Source organism: Mirounga angustirostris, unplaced genomic scaffold, assembly GCF_029215605.1.
Source record: "Mirounga angustirostris isolate CCGP_5_RB_7025 unplaced genomic scaffold, mMirAng1.0.hap1 SCAF_3, whole genome shotgun sequence".
NCBI classification, from domain to species: domain Eukaryota; kingdom Metazoa; phylum Chordata; class Mammalia; order Carnivora; family Phocidae; genus Mirounga; species Mirounga angustirostris.
The window spans coordinates 74,570,264-74,592,527 of NW_026991711.1; the positions used below are offsets into that span (position 1 = coordinate 74,570,264).

Genomic DNA, 22,264 nt, shown 5'->3' on the forward strand with positions numbered 1-22,264 from the left:
TCGAGTTCTAGAGAGAGCTTCAGCATTCAAAAGCCCACAGTAGGGCCCTCCTTCCTAACTGGTCCTTCCGCCGAAGGAGCATTTGTAAGACTTTCTCTCTCTCTGTTGGCTTACCTTTCTGGGTCAGGGGTATGGAAAAGTCTCACAGCTGGATTAGACATTCTGACCCAAAGACAACAACAGTGAAATGTCTGACAAGGGTGACTCCCATCCATGTGTATACGTGACTTGTCAACAGACATGTTCGTTCACTGTCACGTTCTTTAAAGGGGAAAAAGAAATCAGAAATTGTGCCCATGTACCACCTCCTGGAGTGCTAATTATTTTACTCAGACCCTTGGCTTACAAAGGAAAGTTTCTGAACTATAGAGACATAGAACAGCAACGTATCTGGTGGGGATGGTGAGGAAGGTGCTCCGCTAGAGGATGCTCAGGGTGACTTCGTACTCTGCATGTGCTCATAAACCAGAGTCTCTGCCCCTGGGCTGGCGTCCCGGCTCTCCTGGCCACTGCCTGAGGAAACTCCAGGGCTCAAGAGGGCCACCCTGGGAGGCGAGGCCTTGTCTGCACAGGTGGCCTGGGAGGCAATGAAGGCCCCGGGCTAGGTAGCAGGGGCAGGTGGGAGCTAAGGAAGGACTAGTGAAGGATGAGGACAGAAAGGAGTCTTCCCCAGGGAGCTGTCCATCTATTGGCTCACCTCCATCTCTAACAAAACCAAATCCAGCGACCAAAAAGCCCGCTGTGTGTCAGCCAGCAGCCGGGGCACAGCAGCCCCCGGGCCGGCGCGGGCCCCACCTGGCTGCCTCAGGGAGCGGGCAGTGTCCCTGGGCTGCCCTGCAGGAACAGGCCCAGGGAGGGAGGCCCTGGGGGTGCCGGGTCAGGTCACTTGAACTTCCTCGTCATGGCTTTCCACACAAGGAGCCTTCAGAGGCCTCACGGGACCTGAGGAGGAAATGCCTCTTCTCTCCTCTATGCCTCTGAGAGCTTTTAGACTTTCCCCGGATGAGCTGCTTGATCAGTGAGGCCCCCGGGATGAGGAGCCATCCTCTGTCCGGCTTCGGAGGGGCGGCTCCCTCCCTGGCTTGTGCTGTGGTGGCCCCTCTAGGACAAGGTGCTCTTTGTGCAGCTTACTGACTGCCGTCCGAGACCAGCCGCCTTTCCCTGGGATGTTTCCAAGCAGGATCTAGCAAACAACACGGTCTCCTCCAGTCACAAGGCTGTGTTCTGTGGTCGACGTGGATAATCTCTATTCTCCGGTCTTTAAAGGTAACATTTCTAGTAAACATCTGATGTTTTCCTGTGGGAGCCACACAGTGGTCGTCTGTGGCCTGCCGTGCCACCCCAGGTGGACGCTCCTCAGCCCGGCAGAGTGTGGCTCTGATCCCAAGCAGCGGGGGGCCCTTCTAAGTGCTCTCCATGAGCCGTTCTGGTGGCAGGCTGATGACTAGGGAGCTCTCCACCCTGAAGGTAGCTTTCTTCGCCTGCTCTGCTTTCATCTTGGATCTGGGGCTCAGGGCCTGAGGCAAGAAGGATGCTTCTAATCCTTGCCTGGCAGTAACTTGGCCACAGGACCATGAGTTCTTTAAGTTCTCTGGGTCTTCTTCGTTTACTGTTCCGTGAAATAAAGGGCCTGGACCAGGTGAGGTCCAAGTTCTGGCAGAGCTCCCACCCTCCCAATGGGTGCCAGGCTTTTCTGTGGCTAACCATACCCAGGCCACAGGACCTTCTCCTTCATTCAGGGCCAATTCACACTCAACACCAATGGAGGAAGCCTCCACCTCCATACCAGAGAAGAAAGGAACCTGTCGCAACAACCCATCCAAATAGAACAGGTGCTACTTGTCTTTTTTGGTGGGCTTTGTGGAGGGGGTTCTTGGGGGAGAGGAAGAAATGAAGGGGACTCATTGAGACAAAAAAAGCAAACATTGTTTGGGAGCGTCCTCTTAGGAAAGGTAGCTTAGCATCTGGAATTGTCTACTCCTTGGTCAAGTGGGAGGAACAAAAGCCTTGTCTTCCTTATTCTGTTTTTCATTCACGTCCTGCCTATGCCTACTGAGACAGAGCCAGAGCTGAGAGCTGTAAGGCATCCGTGGCTTGTATTTGACTCACTGGCATGAGGGCCTTCCGCTGGGATAACTCAGCCACTCCAGACTGGGAAGGGCTTCCGGGTGTCCACTTGAGAGGACCTTCCCAAGCAAATCTCTTCTCTCAGGGTAAGTTGAGACCCAGAGGTCATGACCAAAGGGCTTATCCAGCAGTCCCCATCATGTTTCCAGAATGTTATGCACTAAGATTTTCCTCACTAGACTTTCTTAGCGTCCGCAGAGACTTGAACTCTGCAACTCAAGAAGGAAAGGAGGATGGCTTGGTAGGGTTATCCTGGGGCAGGGGTGTCTCCCTGGTTCAGATATAATATTTTCCTCTCAGAAACCAGGCCTGGTGGGAGATAGGGCTGTAATGGGAAAAGTTTTAGTGGGGCAAAAGAGGCTATAACCACCCAACTAGCCTCTGCCTGTCCAGCTTACATCCCTCAGCCTGACAAAGATGCACCATCAGGGCACCAGCTTCTGCCTGATGAACATTTAGCCGCCATTTGCATCCAAATGCGGAGCTCAGAGGAAGGCTCCAGCTCTTAGCCCTTCCCACTTTCATTCATCTTTCAGGAAGTCCTGACAGCCACAAAGTAATGATGGGGGCCTAGGGAAAGCCATCCATGGACCCAACTCCTGAACTTCCCTGGGTTGGCTCCCGGGGAAGCATCTGCTTCCTAAATGCTCAGCTGCAGCCAGAAACTGGGGGCAGAATAGGGTAGGTGAAAAGAGATGGAAGGGGAGAGGAGTGTCGAAGCTGTTTTGTATTCTCCTGATAGAACATTTGGTGAAGTCCATAAAATCATGTCATTTTTTTTTTTTCATTATTTTGGAATAAAACTCCCCTTAAATAGCTCTGATAACATGTTCATGAGAGTAGAAGTTTCCTGTCTGGAAAAAGATTCCTAAAAGCAACAGAAGTGGGGACAACCATGAGGACGACAAGGAATTGAGACTGTAGGAAATGCTGATCTCAGTTATATATACTGTGTGTTGGTGTCCTGGTGTCCTGGTGTCCTGCAAGGGATTAAAAATGCTGCCAAGATGAGAGCTGTTCTTCTAGTTTTCTGGGAAGACAGGCCCAGGACAGTGTAAGGGCAGACCCAGGAGGGATAGCTAGGCTGGAGGTTGAGAGGAGAATGCAGAACTTCTCACAGGCCAGGACCACTTCTGGTCTCTCCATGGCCTTCTCTAGTTACTGACAGAACGTTTGGTTATCGATCGGTTTCTTACTATTAGTTGCTGGGTGTTTTTAAAATGTGGTGTGATTTTAGAGGCTTTTTTATTTCTTGTATTTGTTCATTCTAATTTTCTTTTGTTCTTCAAAATCCCAAGTCAAGAAAATTTTTTTAGTAGTTGTTTTAAGACATTTTATGACTGTCCTGTAAAAGTTCTTACTCAGTCTTTGATCTCAATATATGTATCTTATATATTCTTCCTAGGGTTATTGTGAAATATTTATTAGAGAAGCAGCAGGGCTCCATGGCATGAACCCCACTGTTTACAGAATCAGTACTCATTTTCTCCATGTCTGCTAGAAAGAAGGTGCTTTATATAAATCATCCTAAAGCCTCACAAAGACTGTGTAAGATGTGTATTATTTTTTTTCCCTTTTAGATGTATATTATTAGATTTCTTTTTTCCCTTCAGTGGAGGAAACAGAAGTTTAGAGAAATATGTACATTGCCCAAAGTTACTCAACTAGTGGCAGAAAAAACCTGGTAATACCTCACATTTTTTGGACTCCATATTGTCAGGTACTATTCCAGGCTCTTCGTATAAATGATCAAATTTAATTCTCCCCCAAAACCCAGTTCTTACATCATCTCCATTTTACAGATAAAGAAACGGAGAGGTTAACTTACCTAAGTGCACAAAAAAGTGACAGAGCTGGAACAGGACCCCCAGGCAGCCCAGCTCCAGAAGCGGGGCCCCACAGACCTCACTCCCTGGACTGCACCATCAAGCCTCCTGACTGGACCTCTCTCCTGGCTCAGAGAGACCATGGCTGACCCAGATCGTTGGGCCTTGCTGGGCCAGTTACTATACTGGCCTGAGCCTCTGCCACGTGCTCCTGGGGCTGACACCACCTACTACTCCCTGGGACAGGACATGAAGCATGTGAGGCGCCACATGGACTTGGTCTCTGCCATGTTGGTATCCCATGTGGGAAAGTGAGGAGAGGGAGTCCATCCTTTCCTTCTCTCTGTAGAAAATCTGTGAAGATCTGTTGATGGGTGGAGCTCAACCGAGCCTGACACAGACACCTCAATACCTGTATTATGGATACAAGGATTCTTCACTTCTAAACCATTCTTGTTTCCTTCTGAACACCTCAGGGAGAGAAAGGGAAGCAGGAAGCAATGTTGTTGAAGAGATGCGAAGTGCACATGCAAGAGAGGGGGTTCTGGAAAAAGAGATGGGATTTGGAGGGGCAGAAGCAGGTGACAGACGACGACATGCCAACAGGCCTCACCCTGGGGAAGGCAGAGATAACCCCCTCCTGAAGGAAACCAGTGCTAACAATGCCCCTCAGCGGGAGTCTAGTGGTTTAACTGCTGAAATAGCCCCACAACCCCCATGAGCTCTGCTACCCATCTCTCTTTCATGGCCTCCTGCCCCCTTCCCTGGGGTCTGGCACATCCTCACTGACCCTGGCTTAGGTTTGGTCCCTTCAACAGAAACCAGGCCTGGCCTCTGGTGTTGAGTGGGGCAACAGTGCTAGATGCGGGGCAGCCTTCCTGGGAAAAGTACAGAGACTTTTTCCCCAGTGAGTGTCGTTGTTTTAATTAATAAGCTAATATTAACGAAAACAGTGTATATTGCTATCTTTGTGGGCAATAAGCCAAAAGTAAGATCATTTCAGCCTTAGAACAAAATCCTATTGGGAGGGTGACAGAAGGATCTCGACCACACCAGGATTTTAAGTTTTAGGATTTTGTCATTCAGGCATTTGATTGGGTCCCAGGGAATTACCTGCACTCAAGCTACGCTCGCCTCGGGCCAAATACACAAACTCCACTTCCAAATGTGGGGCTCCGGCTTGGCAGTGGTCTCCAGACATATCAGCACCAGCATGCTTTAACAAAGCCACCGCCTTCCCCGTGCGGCTGGGGTTGGTCTGACCGGAATGTGGCCGGGGCTACTTACGGGGGACACACTGCTGGATGGAGCCTCCCCGGAAGAGAGTGGGGGGCGTCTTCCTGCTGAGCCTCTTCAGTAGGCGGTCACGTTCATTCATCCTGCAGGTAGATCAAACGCAGTCAGTCCTGGTTCATAGGAACACCTCTCAAAGGGCCTCACCCAGTGACTTGAGGTTGCAAAAATAAAACAGGGGAAAAAGGCTTCCTCACGTCAGGAAAAACGTCCAGGTTGGCAAGCAGCTCTATTATTTACAGTAGATGCTATCCCGACACCTTGAGTGCACTGCTCCCTCTTCTAAAAGGCACTCTGTTTCCAGTCTGTCCTGTACGTAACGCCTCTCAGCGCTGCCTTCCTCTTAACCGAAGCGCACTACAAGTGCCCTTTCATACCAGGCTCACCCTTGACTTTCCAGATCGCTTCTGCAGGCAGCGGTCTGTTTCTAGGGAAATGTCTTAAAGCCTCCGTTCCACCTGCAGCCGCCTCTCCCCAAGCCAATAAACTCCACCAAGGGCAAGAGCCTCCCCAGGGGCCTTGGGTCCCCAGCAAGAGACTGATTTCTTTCTGCACAACCTGATTGTTATTTTGAAACAGTGAAAATCAAGGTGAGTTTTCTTGGAAAACACAAGGATTAGGAGCTCTTCTTGCCTTCCCTGAAATGATTCCCTCCAAGTTTGGCACCTCTGTAAGGAAATATGGAGCACAGCTGTTGTTTATTCCTATAAAGCAAAAGCAGGATGCTTTAAAATTGCCCAGGTAGGCAAGAGGGCTTTGATTTCTTATCATTACAATGTCACTTTGCTTGCCCCAGGAGATTCCTGGTGTGTGGGAGTTTGCCAATGCCCTCCGATACGGGCTGAACTCTGTTCCCCGCAAACGCATATGGTGAAGTCCTAACCCCCCAGTTACCTCGGAATGGGACTGTATTTGGAGACGGGGTCTTTAAAGAGGTCATTAGGGTGGCCCTTAATCCAAGATGACTGGTGTCCTCTTGAGGAGAGGAGATTAGGACACAGACACCCACAGAAGAAAGTCCGTATGAAGACAAAGAAGACAGCCATCTACCAGGCTCAGAAGGAACCAGCACTGCCAGCACCTTGATCTTGGGCTGCCAGCCTCCAGAAGTGTGAGGAAACAAACCCTGCTAAGTCACTCAGTCTGTGGTACTTTGCGATGGCAGCGGCACAGACACATCCAGCCCGGATCTGCCGTTTGTGGGAACGTGAGGCACAGAAGCTGGGCTGCCTGCCGTCCCGAGCACCTCCCCCGCCATGTCGTGGGCCTGGAGCCCGAGGAGGATGGTCTCCTGACCGGAGTCCACTTCACAGCAACCTCAAGGGCCTCGAAAGAAGAATGGGGCCGCAGGTATTCTCAATAGTTCTCTGAGCCGAAGTTCATTTTGCCCTTGAGTTTCCAGAAGAGAATATTTTCTGATTATGTCGGTTGAAAGGACAATGTTTAATTCATCACCAATTAAAGGTGAGCCTCAGCTAGCTAAGCTTGGCAAAATGTCTGATGGCTGATCAGGAAAAACACTTTTTCTATCCCTTCACACTGGCTTTCCCTTCTCTCTCATGTCTTTTTCTTCCCGGGGCCAAATTAGTCTCACTGGGCCCTGCTGAGTGACTGCCCGGGCCAGCAGCCGACAGGAGCAGACGACCGAGGAGGAGCCCGTGGATGTGCCGGGTGCCGTCCGGCTGGGAGCTCGCTGCCCCCCTACAGTCTGCGGTTCCCTGTGCTGGCTGCTTTCAGGACAGCGGAGGGTAATGAAGGGCTGTCCTCCCCGTGTGAGCCAGCTCCGGCCAGGATGCCTCCATGGAAGGCACTGCCAGCCTCTGCTCAGGGCGTGTGTGAAGACGGGGCACCTGAGGGCTGGGCCACAGCTCCCTAGGGCAGGCTTTCCAGCCAGGTTGTGGTAAGGAAAAGGCACTCCCTCCCCAGGAACCCAGTGGACGGACTCAGCCTAGGCTCCGCGAGCACACCCGACCTCTGCCCTGGCCACCCCCGTGTCTCCACGCTCAGGTCCAGAAGCTCTGACGGCGGTGGGGCGAGTGAGAACTTCACAGGACCACACAAGCGGGAAATCCCGCCTCTTGGTCTCTCACAGGGCAGGTGAGGAGACTCGGCTGTACCAAACACAAAGGTCGCAGGATGCGTTGCTGGCGCTGTTCCTGCCCCTGCCTTTGCACCGGGCAGATGTCCCTAATTCCCTCGTGAAATGGTGTATGCTTCTCTCTTTTTTATAACGGAAACACTCCAAACGCATAGAAACTAGTACGGCGAATGTCCCCCAACCTGCTCAGCTTTAGCAAATGGTAGCTCCGCCGCTTGACCCCTTGTTTCAGAGGGACCCACTCCGTCCTGCAGCCCTTCCTTCCAGGTGGCAAGGAGACACGTCCACCCAGAGCCCACGCCTGTCCCCCAGCCCAGGTATTTGGGACGCCAGAAGTCCCTGTTGAGTGACACCTCTCCAAGCTGGCATCCAAGGCCAACCTGAGCTCCTCACTCTCTTCCTAAGAGCAGACCCTATAGCCAGTGTGCACTCTCCTAGGCCTGTGGGTGGCCAATAGGTGGTTTTTTGCAAGGGATATGTATGTGGGTATGGGGATGTCCAAAGACATGTGTGCGAACTCCCTCACAGTGTAAGACAGAGAGATGGGGTCTGCTAACTCTTCTCCATGCCACCACTTTCTGGCTCCAACCCCCAAAGAATCTTTGTGAAGGTATATTAATCAAGGTATATGGCTATTTGTTAGCTTGACTGATAACGTTCACATACCCAGACATGGTACTTGATCTCCATTTGTACTCTCACACCAAGTCCTGTCCTGGTTGTGAGAACTACTTCAAAAAAAATTTTTTTAGGGCGCCTGGGTGGCTCAGTTGGTTAAGTGACTGCCTTCGGCTCGGGTCATGATCCTGGAGTCCCGGGATCGAGTCCCACGTCGGGCTCCCTGCTCGGCGGGGAGTCTGCTTCTCCCTCTAACCCTCCCCTCTCTCATGCTCTCTATCTCATTCTCTCTCTCAAATAAATAAATAAAATCTTTAAAAAAATTTTTTAAGTGTATTTATTATTATTATTATTATTATAATCTCTACACCCAACATGTGGCTTGAACTCACAACCTTGAGATCAAGAGTCACGTGTTCCTCCGACTGAACCAACCAGCTCCCCCACTTCAATTTTAACAAAACAATAAAATCTCAAATATAAAGTCCCTTATATTCCTCCCAGATCCCATTCTTTTTCCTTCTAGTATAATAAGTTTAGAAATAATCTTCCATCTATATGTCATACTTTTGTTTTACATATATATGCAACACAATACTTAGTCATGTTCTAAAATACGTCTAAATAGTGTCATTTATTTTATCCTTCTCTTGTACCACATTTGTCTTTGCTCTTTTTCTTCTTATATTCTTTTTAATTATCTACTCATTTACAGGACTAGTTCTTCGCAGGTAATCTGTCTTTTTCCTTCTAGATACTTTTATAATTACTCTGTCTTTGGTGCTGCAGTTTTGTTACAACACTTAGTATGACTAGGTGTAGATTTGGTTTTATATCCTGCTCAGTTACTCAGGCCTGGAAAGCCACTATAACTCGAAAGTTTATCTTCGTGTATGGAAAACACTTTGAATACTGCCTGTCCCCAGTTCTCTGTTTTTTCTTATTCAGGGGCTTCTTACATATATAATTCTATCTTCCACATCCCTACATCTCCTCTACATTTTCCATTTCCTTTCTTTCTTTGGCTTTATCTACACTATTATTCAGCTGACTGGCATGCTTTAATTTCAATTAGTACCCTTTTCACGTTTATCTTCCAGACCCACCTGTTTTTACATACTGTCTTACTCTTGCTTTTTGATTTCTGTATCTTCTTTCTTCAGTACTTTATAGATTCTTTCAGATATTCTTTGCATCTCCCGTTCTTAGGGGGTTGGGGAGGCTAATAAATGTCTGCAGTATTCCATGACTCTCCTTCACTGTGGTTCATTTACTGTGTGTGCTCTAGTTATGAAATCATTCTTCAGAATGATTTTCTTTTGCCTCTGCCAGGATCCTATGGGTTACATCAATTTTTATATTAGCTTAGTTCCTATAGCATTGGGAATAGTCTAAAATTGGACCTCATACATAAGCATGGGCTTCCAGTTTCTAGTGGGCAATTCTTTCCTCTGCATTGCTGCTTTGTCAATCTAGTGAGTAAAATGTTTCTAGTTTCTGTTTCATTAAAATAGCAGCCCTACCAAATTTGCAGCCTTATGCATAGGGTTCTCTTCTATCTCACATGGGACTGAGGTTTTATCTTCTCTCCCTACATTAATCTCTGAACCAACAGTCCCTGAGCCTATTATGTGGTTTAATGTCCCTTCTTCAGCTTCATCTCCTTCTTAGCCTACTGGCTTTTGTGTCTCTCCATTTTTGGCACCTAGGTTTCTGTGTGCTTCTTTTGACTCAATTACATATTAAATCCTTTTTTTGTTCATATTTCACTGAACATATCTGTGCATCTGGAAAAGTTCTGAGTCAGCTCAGTCTACCATATTGACTTTATCTGGTTTCTGTGAATAATTTATGTTCTCCTGACCCAATTACTGGAAAACATTATGGCTACAAAACAAAGTCATAGAACTGTTCTTTCTCAAGTCTTGCCATCCTCAGAAACAACCTTTTCTGGAGACCCTTAAAATAGCAACATGTTGACAAAGCTTTGGGTAATGAAAAGGGTCCTAGAGCTTATAAAGCATTCTAGTGGAGATGTTTGAGCCACTGACTTCTCTATGTGCTCCAATGTCGAAAATGTAAAGGAATATTATATTCCCAATTTCCCTTTTTCTTCTCTGTGGAAGAAAAAAAGCGTTATGAATGAATATTATTAAAATATTTCATGAACGATAATATTGAAAAAGCTCAAGATAGAAAGTGGTGATAATAACATTTGCCCTTCATAGTATTCTGTCATCTACGTATGTCTTGGAAGCTATCTACTCACAAAGACATAGGAAAAAAAGTGAAGGAAACACAACCAAATATTTGGTTAATTTTGAAGAATGGGAAGAAGAGAAAAAAGGAGTACAAATTAGCGTAGAGGACAATTTAATCTATGAGATTTTGGTTTAAAAAAGGAGAGAGAATCCTCAAGAAAATACTGGCAAACTGAATTCAGCAGTATAATAAAAGGATTACACACCATGACCAAATGGGATTTATCCCAGCAATGCAAGGATGGTTCAACATACAGAAATCAATCAATGTAATATACCACACATTAACAGAATGAAGGAAAACATCACATGATCATCTCAATTGATGCAGAAAAAGCATTTGACAAAATCCAACACTCTTTCATGATAAAAATACTCAGCAAACAAAGGATAGAAGGGAAATTCCTCAACATAGCACAGGTCATTTATGAAAGATCCATAGCTAACATCTTACTCAGTGGTGAAAGACTGAAAGTTACATCTCTATAATCAGGAACAAGACAAAGGAAGCCTGCTTTCACCACTTCTATTCAATGAATTTGTTGGAAGTTTTAATCAAAGCAGTTAGACAAAATTCCAATAGTCTTTTTTTATAAAAATGGAAAAACTTATCCTAAGATTCATAGGGAACTTCAAGAGACCCCCAAATTGCCAAAATAATCTTGAAAAAAGAACAAAGTTATAGGACTCACATTTCCTGATTTCAAAACTTAATACAAAGCTATGGTAATAAGAACAGTGTGGCACTGGCATAAAGATAGACATATAAATCAATGTAATGTAATTAAGAGCCTAGAAATAAACTCATAAATATCTATGGTCAATTGATTTTTGGTTAGGTTACCAAAATCATACAAAAATTAACCAAATTTGGATAAAAGACTTAAATATAAGAGTTGAAACTATAGGGTGCCTGGGTGGCTCAGTTGGTTAAGCGACTGCCTTCGGCTCAGGTCATGATCCTGGAGTCCCGGGATCGAGTCCCGCATCGGGCTCCCTGCTCGGCAGGGAGTCTGCTTCTCCCTCCGACCCTCCCCCCTCTCATGTGCTCTCTCTCTCAAATAAATAAATAAAATCTTAAAAAAAAGAGTTGAAACTATATAAATCTTAGAAGAAAACAAAGGAGTTGTTTAATGTTTATAAACAACTATACATCTTTATAACCTTGGATTTGGCAGTGGTTTCAAAAATATGAAACCCAAAGCACAGGCAACAGAAGAAAAAATAAACTGGATTTCATCAAAATTAAAAACTTTCTATCATCAAAGGACATAATAAAGAAAGTAGAAAGGCAACCATGAAATGAGAGAAAGTATTTGCAAATCACATATCTGATAAGGGTCTAGTATCCAGAATATATCAATAATCCCCAAAACTTAACAAAAAAGACAAACAACCCAGTTCAAAAATGGACAAAGGACTTAAATAGACATTTATCCAAAGAATAAATATGATGGCCAACAAGTACATGAAAAGATATTCAACATCATTAGTCATTAGGGAAATACAAATAAAAACCACAAAGCGACAGCACTTAACATCTACTAGGATGGCTATAATTAAAAAACAAACAGAAAACAGAAAATAACAAGTATTAGAGAGGATGTAGAGAACTTGGAAGCCCAGCACATTACTGGTGGGATTATAAAATGGTGCAGCCACTGCTCTTCAATAAATTCCACACAGAATACTGCATCACCCAGCCATTCCACTCCAAGGTAAACTTCCAAAAACAAAAACAAAAACAAAAAAGGAAAATGGTCTCAAATAGATACTTGTACACCAGTATCTACAGCAGCATTATTCACAACAGCCAAAAGATGAAAACAATCTGGATGCCTATCAACCGATGAATGGAAATAAAATGTGTATATTCTATACAGTGGACTATTACTCAGCCATGAAAAGGAACCAAGTACTGAGATATGCTACAACATGGATAAGCCTTGAAAACATTATGGTAAGTGAAAGAAGCCAAACCCCAGAGGCCATTTATTGCATGATTATATGAAATGTCCAGAATCGACAAATATGTAAATAGAAAAAAGAGTAGTGGTTACCAGGAATATAGGGTGGGTAGATGGAGGAGAGAAATGGGAAATGACTGCTTAAAGCATATGAGGTTTCCTTTGGGGAAGTGAAAATGTTCTGGAAGTAGACAGTGGCAATGGTGGTACAATATTGTAAATGTACTAAATGCCACTGAATTGTACACTTTAAAATGGTAAGTGTGGGGTGCCTAGCTGGCTCAGTTGGTGGGGATGCAACTCTTGATACTGGGGTTGTAAGTTCGAGCCCCACATTGGGTATAGAGATTATGTAAAATAGTAAGTTTCACCCTATGTGAATTTTACCACAATTTAAATGAAAGAAAACTCAAACAGAAAGGAGAGGGAATGGGTCCTGAAGTGAAGTAAATTCCCTCCCATAGCCTGAACTGTTGCTAATGATGCCATCTTCACATTTTACTTCTCAAATGGTGGGAGATGCTGGAGCTAATGTGTTTTCTTTGATTGTGTCCTATCCTAGATGAAGTATACACGCCGACCGTGACTTACCGATACAAAAGTTGTATATAACATACATTCACCAAATGTACGTGCACTCTCAGTGCCTACCCAGTAATGACGGTGAAACCCAATGTCATGCAAGTCCATACAAGCAGGCTCTATTTAGAAGCTGACATATCTTAGAGGTGGTGGTATGCTCCTATCTCAAAAAATGAGCAGTTTAGGAAGGAGTAGTGAGCTGAGAAGCATTATGTTGGGGAATAACAAACTCATGTCCACATTTCTGTCAGGCTATTCCTGCAAAAATCACAAGAGCATAACTGCCAAAGAACAGGAACATGGAGAATATAGCAAATAATTGCAAGTCTGTTTTTAGATCTTGTCAGTAGTTACAGCTGCTAGGAATCATAGCCGACATACAAAGCCAAAAACAAATAGGTATTTTTAGAAACTTATTTTTCAATTAGTGCTGGACCATATTCAAAACATAAATCTGACAGGTTCCTCAAAAAAAAAGCTAGTCCAAAGTTCTTTTTCCTTCAGGTAAGGCTAAACATCTACCAATCTATCAGACTACTGAAATTCTAACCTATTTTTAAGGATCCCTAGAGAATGAGATTTCATAGCCTCAATTGGTAACTTATTCTACGCCTTATAATCTGAACATCAGAAACTGAGAATCTTGTAGGCTCAAGTGCATTCCAGACCTACCTAGGCCTTTGTAGGATCAAAAACCTGCCTTAGTTAAACAGACTAATGAAATGAGGGAAAATAACAAGAATAAAAACAAAATAGGTTTTCTAGACTAAGATTCCAATAAGATAGGAGTTATGACTCTGGAGCTAGGAGCCCTTCATAAATTCTATTCCATTAGATGGAGGTAAATTATTCTCCTGTTTCCTTCCTGCCAATCCATACACATCCTGCTTTTAAAACATGACTTCCTTTCATTCAGCAATTATGCTGCACCTGTTATACGTGAGATCCAGTGCTGTTCCTGCCCTTATGAAGCTCACAGTCTCTGAGGTGATCTCGCTGTGCAGACACCTATCATGGCAAAGGTGGTAAGTGCCATAATGGAGATTACATGGGCCTCCAAAGTGGTAAAACTGAGGAGTGAAAACTCGGAGAAAGCTCAGGAAGGCTTCAAGAAGAATCGCCACTGAAGCTGCATCTTGAACAACGGATAACTCCTTGTTGATCATCCAGATGTAAACACAGAAGAATAGGGTTACTGGGAAAGACAATGAGTCCAGTTTTGGATGTGAGGCTTCGTGTTGCTTCTGAGACATTCAGAAGGCCATGGGATATTGGGGTCTAGAGAGGTCCAAGCCAGAGATGCCACTTTGGATTCCTCCGCCTGTGGAAACCCACAGAGACCAGGCAGAGTGAGCAGGTACCACGAGGCGTGATTCCTCAAAGCACCAACATGTTGTCTGAGGGTTCAACCAGAGTGTCTATTCTCTCAGGGACCAAGTCATACTATCTCTGCATTCTTCATAGTACTCACCCTGGGCTGAGAACGGAGGACGTGGTTACATACATAAAATTGCATTTGTGCTCTGTATTTACTGATTTGGGATGTCTTATTCTATCTTATTCTCATGTGTCTCCACAGCCTGATTCTGCCATCATTTGTCTCTGTATCTGTCCCAATGCCTAACACTGGGCTAGGACACAGTGGGCTTTTTAATAGCAACCAAGATGAATTCCTTTGTATTATTCTTTACAGATGACAGAATAGGGACATCATCCCAATTCTCTTCCAGAGGAGGAAAACCCCCTCCAAACTCTAGAAGAGACTGTGAGAAACAAGACCTAACAAAACAACTCTGTGGCCTTTACAGAGATAGGACATTGTATTTTGTTAAGAATTCAGATTACATGGAACAGTTAAAAGACAGTCTGGCTGAGGACTCAAGGTTAACTAACTTAATACAAATTCCATTAAAAAATAAAAGGATAGATCCCTCCTGTCCTCCCTGGTCTCAAGTCTCCTCTGACCTCACAACTGGGAACTGGAGGGAAGAAAGGCTTATACTAGCAAGGTGCTTATGTTCTGTCCAAAGTTTTGGAAAGCGGACTGTTCTGGGTATTGGAAGAAATGCCATTGTCTTACAATGTGGATTAGTTGATTTCCTATCAAAAAGACAGCTTTGTCCTCCGAGGAGTTGTGATACCAAATTAAGCAGTGAATTTGCAAGAGGAAACAGCAGATTTGCTGCCTCAAGATAGATGGGATCTGTTGACAACCACCCTGGGTCAGAACACAGGTGATGCACAAAGCCAACCCTGCTGATGGGCAGAATTGCAAGCCTTTAACAAAAAGAGGGGCAGCTGACATTGAAAAGATTTAAAAGCAGAAACAGATAACATGTGATCCTTTTCTAACCTGTCTGCATGTAGGAGTGAGAACTTAAATAAACCAATGCAGTTGGAAGGAAAGTTCAAGAAGAAATAGAAACTAGCAGCTGGCAACCATATTGTCCTTTCACTTGAAAAAGCAACTTGGATGAAATTGGTAAAAATGGCTTCTCCTGAAAATTAGTACTGCATTACCATATCCCACTGACTTTTAAAAAGTAAAAAAACAAAACCCATTTAAAAGACATTTCTGTCCAGAGACTTCTGCTTTTAGAAAGATGAAATAGATGTATTTTCCCTGTTCCTTTTGCTAAGCACAGCTGACAACCCGTTATATATGAAATTAGATATATAAAACAACAATTATACATATAAAACAAATTATATATATAATTATGTATATATAATATACATGTTATACATATAAAACATTATATATAAAACAAATAGAAGAAGACACTAAAAAGTGGAGAGAAGAAGGAACCTCAGAGCATGAGAAACCTCAGTTTTCTTTTGGCCTCACAGATCCCAGACTTGGAACTGAAAAGCCTAGCAACCCAGAAATGCCACTGGGTGTGACCAAAAAGCCCAGAAAAAAGCCTGTTTTCTCTAGCCAAAGGAACAGGAAAGGGGCAGCCTAGCAAGACAGAAAACTTTTAGACCATAATCACACAACCCCACCCTGACACCACAGGAAGAAAAAAACAAGTGTGGCTCCACCCCCACTCATGCCAGTAAAGACCAAGTGGTGAGCCTAGATTTCCACCTTATGAGACTGCAAAAAGCACCTTATGGCCCTACTGAGGCGGTGACAGAGGAGGCCAAGTAGGGGCCTGGGATTTGCATCCTTGCCAGCTGATAATGAAGTCTCTGGCCCCCTGTGGTGTCCTCAGAGACAACATGGGAAGAATGATCTTCTACCCCCTACCCAGCAAAAGGAGGCATTCCTTCTCCTCCTCCTTTGCGTGATGTCAGAAGAGGCCTAATAGAGAATCAGGACTTTCATCACTGCCCAGTAGTAACAAGGGCATACCCTTGCCTCCTCCCCTGTGCCACACCTGCCTACCCTTAGCAGTGTCAGTGGAGATTGTGTGGACAGCAGGCATTCCCATCCCCACCTAGCAGGCTTCATTGGAGATCAAGTAGGGGCTCTGGATGACTTCTACTTGGCAGGATCCAGAGTCAGATAACATAACACCTAAGATGTCCACATTTCATTTGAAAGTGACTTGTCATATGAAGAACCAGGAAGATGTCCAAATGAATGAAAAAAAATCAACTGATGCCAACACCAAGATGACAGAGATGGTGGTATCATCTGACAAAGATATTAAAGCAGCCATGATTAAAAATGCTTCTATGTGCAGTTAGGAATATGTTTAAAACAAATGAAAACAAAAGAAGCAAGCCTCAAAAAAGAAATGGAAGATATAAAGAAGAACCAGTTATAAATTTTAGAACTCAAAAATACAGTAACAAATAAAAAGCTTGGTGGATGGGCTCAATAGCAGGATGGAGAGGATAGAAGAAACAATTAGTAAACAGGAAGACAGAATAGTGGCAATGACTGAATCTGAACAACAGACAAAATAGACTGAGGAAAAAACTAACAGGGTCTCAGGGACCTGTGGGAGTAAAAGAAGATATAACACTCATGTCTTCAAAGTTGCAGGAGAGAAGAAAAAGCACTCAAAGAAATAAAGGCTGAAAACTTCCCAAATTGGTGAGAAACATAAACCTATAGATTCAAGAAGCTGCACAAATTCTAAATATGCTAAGCCCAAAGAAATCCAGACCAAGATAGATTATAATTAAATTTCTGGAAACTAAAGACAAAGAAAAGATCTCAAAAGCAGCCAACGATAAATGATACTTTACCTATAGGGAAAACCAATTGGAATGACAGTGGATTTCTCATCAGAAACTACGGAGGCCAGAAGTGGCATAATATTTTTCAAGTGTTGAAAGAAAAGAACTGTCCACTTGGTGGAAATATCTTTCTGGAATGAAGAAATCAAGAGGTTTTCAAATGGAAGGAACTAAGAATTTGTCACCATCAGAAGTACCCTACAAGAATAGCTAACAGAAGTTTTAGAAACAAAAAGGAAATGATAAAAGAAAGAATCTTGGGACATCAGGAAGAAAGAACGAACATGGTAAGCAAAAATATGGGTACATACAATGGGCTTTTCTTTCCCTCTTGAAGTCCCCAAATTATGGTTGACTAAGTTGAAGCAAAAATTATACACTGTCTGATGTGGTTCTAAATGTATATAGAGAAAATATTTAAGAAAAGTATATTATAAGTGGGGGTGGGTAAAGAAATGTAAAAGGAGGTAAGTTTTCTGTACTTCACTCAGACTGGTAAAATAACAAAAGCACTATACTATGATTACTTATGTATATATAATATATAGAACAACAGTAAAGAAAGCTATACTGTGAGGCACATTCAAAAATACAATAGATAAATCAAAATGGAACTCTAAAAAATGTTCACATAACCCACAAGAAGGAAGGAAAAACAAAACAGAAATGAAAACCAGAACAAACAGAAAACAAAAGATAAAATGGAGAATTCTACTGGATTGTATTCTCACTGGAGAATTCTATCAAATATATTTAAAGAAGACTTAACACCAATTCTACACAATCTTTTCCAGAAAATCGAAGAAGAAAGGACATTTTCCAATTCATTTATGAAACTAGTATTTCTGTGACAGCAAAACCATTTAAAGACATTTAAAAAAAGAAGAAAGAAAACCATAGCCAATACTCCTTATGAATATAGATGCAGAATTTCTGAACAAAATATTAGTAAATGCAATTCAGCAATAGATAATGATAGCAACACCACACGAACAAGTGGGCTTTATTCCAGGGATGCAACACTGGTTCAATATACAAAAACCAATCAATGTAATCCACTGTATTAACAGGCTAAAGAGGGCGGAAAAAAGCACATGATCATATCAGTTGCTACAGTAAAACACTTTACAAGATTCAACACCCATTCATGATTTAAAAAACAAAGTAAAACCTAGTAAATTAGGAATAAAGGGGAACTTCCTCAACCTGACAAAGAACATCTATGAAAACCCCACAGCTAACACCATACTTTGTTATGAAAGACTGATACTTTCCCCCTAAGATAGGGAACAAGGCAAGGTTGTCGATTCCCACCACTCTTATCCAGCATAGTGGTGAAAGTTATAGCCAGTGCAATATGGCAAGAAAGGGAAATAAAAGAAATATGGATCAGAAAGGAAGTAATAAAAATGTTTCCATTTGTAGATGATGTGATGATCTAGAAAATCCCAATAACTATAAATATAAATAAGAAAGTACTAACATGGGGCGCCTGGGTAGCTCAGTCGTTAAAGTGTCTGCCTTCAGCTCGGGTCATGATCCCAGGATCCTGGGATTGAGCCCCGCGTCTGGCTCCCTGCTCAGCGGGAAGCCTGTTTCTCCCTCTCCCACTTCCCCTGCTTGTGTTCCCTCTCTTGCTGTGTCTCTCTCTGTCAAATAAATAAATAAAATTAAAAAAAAAAGGACCAACACACATATATAAATGCATATAAAATTCCCAGAACTAAGAAGTGAGCTCAGCAAGACTGCATGCTATGCATGCTATAAGACCAACATACAAAAGTCAGTTGTATTTCTATGTACTAGCAATGAACACATGAATCCTGAAATGAAAAATATGCAATTTATGATTGCTCAAAAATACGAAATAGGTGTAAATCTAGCAAAATATATACAGGACTTATACACTGAAAAGTACACAATGTTGACAAAAGAAAGATCTAAATAAATGGAGAGACATATCATTTCCATGGATTGGAAGACTCAACATAATAAAAATATTAATTCTTCCCAAATTGATATATAAGTTTAAAGCAATTCCTATCAAAATCCCAACAAGATATTTTGTAGGTATAGACAAGATTACCTAAAAAATATAGAGAGAAGCAAAGGAGCTAGAGTAGCTAAAAACAATTTTGAAAAAGAAGAATAAAATGGAACAGATCAGTCTACCTAATTTCAAGACCTAGGATATGGTAATCAAGACAATATGCCATTGGTTGAGGGAAAAGACACATAGATTAATAGACTAGATTAGAATAGAGAACCCAGGAAAAAGACCACAAAAACCTACCTAATTTTGGACGAAGGTGTAAAAGCAATTCAGTAAAAGATACTCTTTTCCACAAATGATGCAGGAGCAACTATTCATATATAGGGAAAAAGTAAACTCTCTCTATAGGTCTCCCACCTTATATAAAAATCAACTCAATATGAATCACAGACTTAAGAGCAAAATATACAACTTGTAGGAAAAAAATCAGGCAACATATTTGAGATCTAGGACTATGCAAAAAGTTCTTGGACTTAACACCAAAAGCAAAAATCCATAAAGAAAAATTCATTTGGGCTTAAAAACTTTTTTTTCCTGAGAAAGATTCTCTTCCAGAAGCTGAAAGGACATGCTACAGAGTGGGAGAAAATATTTGCCAACTATATATCTGACAAAGGACTAACAGTCTAGAGTATATAAAGAACTCTCAAAACTCAGCAGGAAAAAACCCCAAGGAATCCAATTAGAAAATGGGCAAAAGACATGAAGAGACATTTCATCAGTAAGGATATATGGATGGTAAATGAGCACATGAAAAGATGTTTAGCATCATTAGCAATTAGGGAAATGCAAATTAAAACCACAATGAGCTATGACTACACACTTACCACAATGGCCAACATAAAAAAATAGTGACAACAAATGCTGGCGAGGATGTGGAAAAATTGAATCACTCTTACGTTACTGGTGGAAATATAAAATGGTATGGCCACTCTAAAAAACAGTTTGGCATTTCCTTAAAAAACCAAACACATCACAACCTTGTGAATGCACTAAAAACCACTGAACTATATGCTTTAAAAAGGTGAAGTTTCTGTATTCGAATTATATGTAAAAAGAAAAAAAAAAAGATCAGATAAACCTGAGCTAATGTGCAGCCCAAATTATCACCCCACAGAATGGAAGCTAAAAAATGGTTCTTATTTTAAAAAACAAACAAACAAAAAACCTACCTAAATATGCAATGACCACAAACCCAGCAGTTGTACTCCTGGACATTTATAGCAGAGAAATAAGGATTTATGTTCACAGAAAAACCTGTAAACACGTGTTTACAGGAGCTTTACTCATAATAGCCCCAAGCTGAAAACCCAGATATCCTTCAACAGGTGAATGCTTTAACAAAGTGTGGTATAGCCATGCCATGAAATATTACTCAGCAAGAAAGAGAAAGAAACCATTGATGCTATGCAAGAACCTGGATGAGTCCCCAGAGAATTATGCCAAGTGAGAAAAGGTCACTACACATTGTATGACTCATGTATATGACATTCTTGAAATGACAAAATTATGGACATAGAGAACAGATTAACAGCAGCCCAGAGCTAAGGAGAGGGCAGAAGGTAGATGTGGCTATAGAAAGATATGAAGATCCTGTGGTGACAAAATGTTTCCTATCTTGACTGCATCAGTGTCGATTCCCGGGCCGTGATACTGTTCTTATAGTTTTGCAAGATGTCCCCAGAGGGGGAAACTGAGTAAAGGCTACAACGGGATCTCTCTGTATTATCTCTTACAATCACATGTGAAGCTGCCAATGATCTCAAAATAAAAAGTTTAAACAAGCCCCCCAAAATGTATGCATTTCCTTCTATTTTGTGCTCCTCTGCAGGGTGAGGAAATGCTCCCTCGCTGAGCTCCTTGCAAGGGGGTGGGAGACTCTCATCCATCTCCTGCAGCCGCCTACCCCAGGGAGAGCCGTCCAGCCTCATTAGCAGAGCAGGCGAAGTGCAATTTGAGTGACAGCCCCGGCACATATGGAAACCATTACCTCATTTCGCGACTTGTAACGAGGTAGTGAGGCTCCCCTTCTACAAGGCTGAGTTCTGTGGTCCCATCAGAAAGCCTATGTAAAGGTCAGGTCGGAGTCACGGGGCCATTAGGAACAGATAAATTAGCAGGGCACCTGGCTGACCCCGCGCGGCCTTGGTGAAATGCCATGCGGGGGGCTGAAAAGCCCCCGGCGTGCGGCAGTGAGCGAGGAGTAGTTTAGGCTCCGTGCGTTTCCTGATGGGGCATCTGGGAAAGGACAAGGCAAAAGAACTCGGGGGTGATGCACCACGCTGGCCAGGAAGAGGCAGCTTTCCGGGCATCGAGTTCTGCGAAAGTTCTATTTCTACCCACTGGCCCGTGCCATCTCTCTGCTCAAAAGCATATACTAAATGCAAGACCCTGGCTTCCTCTCAAGCCCAATCCCCTGCTCTGCTTCCCCCTGCCGCCGCCACGTGGCCTTTCTTGTTTCTTGCCATTGCTGGAACACTACCAATTTCCCACATCAGGGTCTTTGCTCTTGGCAGTCTCTCTGTCTGGGATGTTCTTCCCACGGTAGCTCTCTCCTTCAGAGCAGCCTCCCTCAGAGCAGCTTGCTGTAAAACCTCCCTGCCTCCTCACTCCCTACCCCTAAACCTTGCTTTATTTTTCTTCATCTCCCTTTTCACTCCAGAGTTTGTGTTTACTTTCAGTGCCCCCCAGAAGGTATGTTCTCGGAGGGTCGGTTCTATCCATGTCTTTCGTTCACAGAAACCAGTGCCCAGCACAAGGAAGATGCTCAAGGATTGTTTTTGGAAGGATTGGAGCGATGAAGAGATGAAGAATAAATGCAGGTGGGCCAAAGTACAAAAGCGAAGGCAAAGATGAAAAGGGCCAGGCCCCAAGGCTCTCTGGTCTTTCTCCTTCCAAAGGCCGTGCAGGCACGTCACCGTCCTGGGGGAGGGGAGGAGCTGATGTGACCAGCCAGGAGCTCGTCACAAGGAGCTTCTCTGTAAAGAAGAGCGTTTCCAGGGCCACAGGACTACCAAGTCGACATTCTCATTCTGCCAAAGAAGGGTCAACACCTCTCAGACAGACACAGACTGGCTAAGAGTTACTTGCTTGTACAATGGAAACGGTGCATTTCAGTGCAGGTCCAAAGTTCACCCTCCCGTGAAGTCTGAAAACAATGGCCTCATTTAAGGGTGTTAAATTAGTGAAACAAGGAGGCCCTTAGACTAATGTGGTTTTAATGCCATGGTGGCCTACATAGGCAA

The 22,264-nt window shown here is 43.3% G+C and overlaps 1 protein-coding gene across 1 annotated transcript in view; it reads right to left on the reverse strand.

Moving 5' to 3' along the window:
* The window catches only part of ATP8A2 (ATPase phospholipid transporting 8A2), a 603,997-nt gene that overhangs the window by 6,743 nt on the left and 574,990 nt on the right, over positions 1 to 22,264 (reverse strand). Inside the window, exon 36 of the mRNA XM_045869211.2 lies at positions 5,241 to 5,332. Coding sequence (XP_045725167.1) covers positions 5,241 to 5,332 — 92 coding nt within the window. The remainder of the gene's footprint in view (positions 1 to 5,240; positions 5,333 to 22,264) is intronic.